The sequence below is a fragment of the Canis lupus genome, chromosome 10 (genome assembly GCF_048164855.1).
Source record: "Canis lupus baileyi chromosome 10, mCanLup2.hap1, whole genome shotgun sequence".
Classification (NCBI taxonomy): domain Eukaryota; kingdom Metazoa; phylum Chordata; class Mammalia; order Carnivora; family Canidae; genus Canis; species Canis lupus.
Window position 1 is genome coordinate 28,311,996 of NC_132847.1, and position 6,893 is coordinate 28,318,888.

Consider the following 6,893-nt stretch of genomic DNA (forward strand, 5'->3'; position numbering starts at 1 on the left):
AACTTCTATTAATACTTTGTGGTAGGATTTTTCTATTTATTCATGTATACTTTTATCTATCTTAAATAAAATTAAGGCTATACCATACTTAATGTCCTTTCCTTTTTTCCCCATATTAACAATAAATCATTGCAAGAAATAGACAGAAATTCCATAGCTAAAACCTCAACTTCATATTTAGTCCACAACAGCCTAGATGGCCTGTTTAACTGGCAGGGAGTGAATCAGGGAAAATCTAATGAAAAAGGAATTCTAAACCATAAAAAAAACACAGTAGTGGTACAAACAAACAACAGCACTAACAGGTACCATTTATTAAGCACTTACTTGGTCTTAAATATTTGCTAAATACTTTACATACACAGTACTCACAATAACTTCAGGAAATCATGACATATATTTCTTTTTAAGTTTTGGATCAATGATTTGCTGACTAGAAAGCTTTTCTTTCATATAAAAAGCTTGACATTAAAGATCAACATTCCAATTAACAAAATTAACTCTAGATTTATAGAACAGTTTTCTTAAAATGCACATATACTGCTAAATGATCTCAAAGCTTTTTTTTCATGCTTAAAGATAAAATTAATTTTGCTTCCCTTTCATTTTCATCATACAATAGTATCTATTAAGAACTTCTAAATAGAAATCTATCTAAGCCCCATTTTGAACCAGGGCTTCTCTTTTTGTTGGGCTGCTTTGCATGGGGAAAATGGCATACATACACAATGTAATATTCTGCTCAAACACATAATATTGATAGACTCCCACAAATATTGATTACTATTTGTAAACACTGAGTAATAGTGTTACATGCTACCAATGTTACATGTACCAGGACAGCCTATTCAGTAAACATAGTTCTTAAGAGTCCTGAATAACTTGAAAAATAAGAGACCAGTCAGGCTAAGATTTTAAAGTTCTCTTAATTCTCAGCTGGACACCTGGGGGACTAGAATATGAATATGCCTCACCCCGTTCCCTGGAGGACAATATGAAAAAGTTCACATACTACATGGAGAAGACTCCCTACATCCATGGCAATATCTCAAAACTCTCTCCCAATTTCAGCATCCTCCCATTACCATGATAGTATCATCAAGGAGGAAGAAGCTTGACACTATTTTTCATCCACAATTCCAAAGATATTTGTCCTGGAAGTTCTCCTATCTTTGTTAAGCTCTCAGCATCTTGTGATAGGCAGCATGACATCTTAACACAAGTATATTGTTTGCCCAGCATCAATAATTCATACAAGCAGCAACAATTTATACACTTCACATCAACTAGGGGAAAGTTGACAAACATTCTAAGACAATGGAAGCATGGTTATCACCAAGTTCTGTGTTTAAGAGATAAAACATGCAAGGTGAACACCAGGCTAGAACACTGACTAATTCTGGAGAAACATATAGGAAAGGAATATAACTGTTTGGCAGGGAAAGAACAGTTCTCTCAATTATAATGGAATACATTCACAATAGTTATTTAGAATTACTTTTATGGTAAAAGACAGTCAAGTGACATTAAAGTGCATCAAGCAAAATTTAGCAGCTCCTGTAAAGCTTCCTGCTGCTCATCATCAAGTTGGGATATGCATTCCAACCATAATTCTTCAGAAGTCTGTACCTGACGCACAACATTAGCTAGGCGTTTGGCACAAGGATCTTCATAGTTAATAGTCTCATTAACTTTTCCTTCTGCAATTATACTGATTATTTTGGGAAGATTGGAATTATTTGGACCAAGTACAACTGGATGATTACTTTCAATTAAGTCACAGAGAAAACTCAAAGACTGAATAGCTTCCTCTTTATCCTCATGCAGTGGAAGCCATGATAACCAATGTGGAAGAACTTCATCTACATTTACACAGTTAGGCTTAAACCTCAGAATCTTCCCTACTGCTGAAATACAGTTCTCTGTAGCAATGACATTTTTTTTGGTTTTGGAATTTGCACACTTAATAACTTTTACCAGCAGTGGAACAGCTTCCGAACATAAAGAACGATAATCATCTCCACCAAACTGTGCCATAACACCCAGGCCATAAGCAGCAGCTTGTCTGACTTCAGGGTTATTGTCTCGCATATTTAGTAGCATTGGCCACCTAAAATATTCTACATATTTAAATGAGGTTGGACTGCAGTGCTCTATAATATCATCAAAAATGCACAATCCCCACTGTCTGTCTGGCCATGGCCTACTTGAACAAATTAGATTTACAATTAATGGAAGCAGCTGTTCAAACCACGGTAAAATCTTTTCCTTATAAGTACTAAATAATGAGTGCAAAATATCTGATACTTTGGTCAGAATATAAACATCACATTCATCCTCATCTTGTAGAGACATTTCAACCTGTTGGTCATAGTTTTCTTCCTGTCTTTTAACCTGTCTCAATTCTTGGTTTTTAAAATGCCCTTCAAGTTTTGCTTTCAGTATTTCTCCTAGTTCTTCCAAGTGTTCATCATTAAGGCACCCATCTCCCATTACTTCAATGGATTTTGCAAAAGAATTCATTACTTCTGAGAGTACATCTGTATCAGGTTCAGTCCCAATAGCCTTGATTAAAGGATCACATATGAATTGCCACATCTGTGCAAGATACTCTGGGCCACGAATTCTTGCACATTCCAGGAGAAAAGGCATAGACTCTGCTGCTGCCACTCGAACATTGTCATGGAAATAAAATTTCAATAAAGGAACCATAAGCTTTACAACTTGTTCTGTATATTCCACAAATCCTTCCCCTAATTCCTTAGCATAGTAAACCAACATTTGACAAGCAGTTGCTTTTGCTTCAAGTCCTGAAGTTTTAATTCCAAAACTTTGTTGGTCTCCAAGATTTACAAATTGCCATCCATCATCATCACTCATATTTTCCACATCTTGTGTGTCTAAGAGAGCAACATCAGGTTTTGCTGAAGCAGTCTTAATGAGAGGCTCAATAACCAGTGGAAGATACTGTTGAAAATCACTTCCAAGAATTTTACACATTCTGGCCCATGCTGAAACCATGTAAGATGTCTGAGGGTCATCATCTTCCATATTATTTAAGTCTGATTGTGTCTTCAACAATAGCTGCATCACATTTGATGCATCTTGCATAAATTTTTCCTTCCCAACAGCAAGACCAACATGGCTAATGCACTCAATAGTTTTTCCTTTCAGAAGCTTGAGTTCCTTTTGAATAGCAAGCTCAACAATGTGCTTTAGTGATGGCATAAATATATCATAATATGGAACAAATTTTTCTTCTATTGTATCTGCAACTGAGGCAATGGTTGTCACAAGCTGTTCCAAGGCCAATTTAGTTCCATTCCGAATCAACTCTTGAAGTTTAATCACCAAGATGGAATGTAGATTTCTCACCATACTATCCAAATATAGAACTAGCAATGCTTTGGGGCAGTCTTCTATAAAAATAATAAGTGCAGAAGCCGCATGTGATTGCACACGCTGATTACCTTGATTTTCCATGGTACGCAACAGAGCTGCAATCACTGTTTCATGGAATTTCTTTTGGAAGTTAGGCGCAAAATCTGTAGCCATCTGTCCAAGCGTAGTACAGGCTGCAGCCCTCACCCTTGGGTGAGGATCCTGAAGAAAAAGCAAAACAGAGTTAACTGTTTCATCTAGAATTGATTCCATTTGCTGATGGCATCCTTCTCCAATGGCAGATAAGGCCATTAATCCAGCATGTCGATATTTCCAGTCAGGGCTCTGAAGCATCTGCATGATGTGCTCCTTAGTCATTGGTAAAACAAGTTTTCCACCGAGCCCACAGGCCAGTCTGTCTAGTGCACTCTCAGCAGCAACTGCATTGCTGTCAAAATCATCTTCTTCCATCTCATCAGCATTTACCCAGTCCTCATCATCTTGTAGATCAACCATCATTGCTAATATATGAGGAACTGCCTGTGCAATTATATTTGTATGTTTTTTCAACATTGGGGTTGCAGTTTCAGACAAGGTCACTATTATTTCAAGGGCCAGCTGGCGTTGCAGATTACTAAGTCTAGAGTCTCCACATAACTTCAGACTCAACTGCAGAGTGTCTTCTAAATAAGGACCCAAGTATTTAGGTACAGTATCTGCAATCTCAACAAGGGATTCTAGCACTGAATCATCATCCTGGTAGCATGAGTCACTCACAGCCTGTAAGATTCCAGGAAGCAAGTCTGAAAAGTCTTTGAAAAGAGCAATATTATTCTCATTAGCAAGTACAAATGCAGCTGCAGCTCTAGCAGATAATGTCCTGATTGCTGGATGTTCTTGATCCTGAATGCACTGGTCCAACAACCGTTTGATGATATCCAAATCGTGCCGCTCTTGGTTCCCAAAGATCCCAGGAAAGTGCCAGAAAACATGAAGTGCAACTTCCCATAGAACTACATTTTTAGAGTAGATTGAATCGATAAGGAACTTCAGACCTTCGGGCCAGTGGTTAGTGCCATCCTCATCTATCAAATTCCTGGCCAGCACTGCAAAAATATCACAAAGTTTTTTCCTCATGCTAGCATGTGTTTCTAACTTAACAGCCAGTATCAGTTCAATCTTGACGTCCCTCTGAACATCAGAAGGCAGATTTGGATAGACTTCCTCAAACCCAGAGGACAAAAGCCGTCGTAGCAGTGCGGCAGCCATTTGTCTCACCTCATAACCTGCTCTTCTATTTCTGACAGCATCTAAGAGGAATGTAGTCTTACACAGACCTGGGATATTTTCATAGATTTCCTCTGCCTGCCTCCGCACCATACAGCTTGGATTGATCAAGTTCTTCAGAAGCTGATAAAACTCTTGCTTTCCCGACACAGTAGCCGGTCCCCCTGCAGACACGGCCGCCGCCATCGCGCTCTGTCAGAGAAATCGCGACCGGGAAGGAAAGAGGGGGTCTGCGGCCAGAAGCGGTGACGTCAGCGGAGCGCCGGCGGGGATGGGCGGGGCCGCTGGCCCAGGCGGCCGGCGGTTTGGCTGCGCGGCGGGGGTGGGCCGCCGGGCGTCCGGGGATAGCAGGATGCGGTGGGGGCGGCCGCCGTCCTCCAGCTGTTGGCCAATCAGATTTAAAAAAAAAAAAAAAAGCACTTGCGGAAAGAGAGAGAGAGAAAAAAAAGAAAATTATGATATTGAACGTATTAGAATGGGATTATGGGTGATTTTTCCGGCTTTATTTCTAAACTGTTGTTACCCTGATAATTTTAAAACGATAATTACATCTTGAAAACTCCCCAGGTGAAAAGCCAGTCACAAAAGGCCAAATATTGTATGATTCCATTTATAGTAAAGGTCTTGAAAAGGCAAATCTATATAGTAGATTAGTGGTTGCCAGAGGCAGTGGGAACGAGAGAATGTAAAATGACTGCTGTCAGGTAATGGGTTTCTTTTGGAGTAATGAAATGTTCTAAAATTAATTGTGGTAATGGTTGCACAACTCCGTGATTATACTTAAAATCACTGCATTATACAATTGAAACTGGTGAATTGTATAGTATGAATAATAATACCTCAATAAATCCGTTTATCAAGTAAGTGCGATAAAAGATAATGATTACCATCCCACTACCACATCTAATGAGTAAGAACAGTGGTGCTCAAACTCTAGTGTGTCAATCACCTGGCCTATGGATGATAATAAAGAATGAGGAAGACAACTAAATATAGTGGACAGTGACCTGGGCTAGTAATCAGAAGACTTGAATCCTGGTCTTATCTGTATATTAATTTTGTATCCGTGGTCATGTCACTCAAGGTTTTCTTTGTATATTGCCTAACTTAAAATGCTTTTACAGTTTTCCTTTTAGTAGGAAGATGCTGAGATTATTCCAAGAAACAAATGCCCCTGAAGCTAAATATTATTTCTTTAAGCAGATGAATCAATCAAAAACAACGATCATTCCTCTAACAATGATTAAATCGTATTTGTATTAGCACTTTGCCACTGTGTAATTTTGAACCTTACACAGGTTTGCAAATCTGGTAGGCTGGATATAATACTAATTTTAGGTAATTAATAGAAACTCAGAGAAGTTAAGGGACCTGCCTAAGATGGCACAGCTGAATATCAAATCCACTTCTGAAAGGAACACCAATGATCTTCCACCATGCCACTTCCCCATAATCGCTCTTGGTTTTGCAAATGATCAGAGGTCTTCACTTATTGCAAAATCTATTGTAAATTTCTCCAAGCGGGCTTAATTTTAATTTTGTAAAATGCTACTGCATATACCCACAGAGATAGAAGATCCAGCTTTAAGATTAGCCAGATGATAGACAAAACAGTCTCATAAATTACATTGTAATATGCAATACTATACTCATTTAGGAAGAAGTATTACTCTCTAAACTGTTTCTCATTCTGTGGACTTAAAACCGACAGCATCAGAATCACTTGAGGTACTTACTTTTAAATATACATATTAGGGCCCAAGATCTAAACTACTGAAGCAGAATTTCTGGGGAATGCAACCCAAGAATGTTTAATTTTAACAACATACTGGGTTTTCATTTTACACCAAAATTTGAGAACCCCTGATTAGATTAGTTCTGGTTCTGATTCCAAGATCTTGACTACAATTTTATATCTTTCTCCAGATTACTGGTTTTCCTACTGTTTCTTAAATAAGTTTAACTGCAGGGCCTTTGCATTTGCTATTTTAGGAAACGTTAATAATTATATGAGGGTCGGGGAAGGAGAGGAGGCTTCTCTTAACACCATATCTATTAGTATATTAAAGACTTATTTAAAAATACAATAATATCACCATAGACCTACCACAATGTTTTAAATTTTAAAATTTGACAATAGCAATGGTTGGTGACAATGCAGAGGAACAAGGAACTCAGTTATGTTTTTGGTAGTAGTATAAATTGGTACAACTACTTTGAAAAAA

The 6,893-nt window shown here is 38.1% G+C and overlaps 1 protein-coding gene across 2 annotated transcripts; it reads right to left on the minus strand.

Moving 5' to 3' along the window:
* Nucleotides 1-280: 280 nt before the first annotated feature.
* Nucleotides 281-4,922, minus strand: RANBP6 (RAN binding protein 6). 2 transcript variants are annotated; one of them, XM_072841272.1, is made up of 2 exons: nucleotides 4,719-4,922; nucleotides 281-3,603 (listed from the first exon to the last, which is right to left on the minus strand). In XM_072841272.1, the coding sequence occupies exons 1-2, from the start codon at nucleotides 4,852-4,854 to the stop codon at nucleotides 3,533-3,535; spliced, it is 207 nt and encodes a 68-aa protein (XP_072697373.1). In that variant the 5' UTR covers nucleotides 4,855-4,922; the 3' UTR covers nucleotides 281-3,532. The 2 variants fall into 2 exon arrangements, with proteins under 2 accessions (XP_072697373.1, XP_072697372.1); XM_072841271.1 differs by having other exon boundaries at nucleotides 281-4,919.
* Nucleotides 4,923-6,893: the final 1,971 nt, after the last annotated feature.

Bases quoted from the DNA above. Each gene is read 5' to 3' on its own strand.
- RANBP6 (XM_072841271.1), bottom strand. From the start codon at position 4,854: ATGGCGGCGGCCGTGTCTGCAGGGGGACCGGCTACTGTGTCGGGAAAG.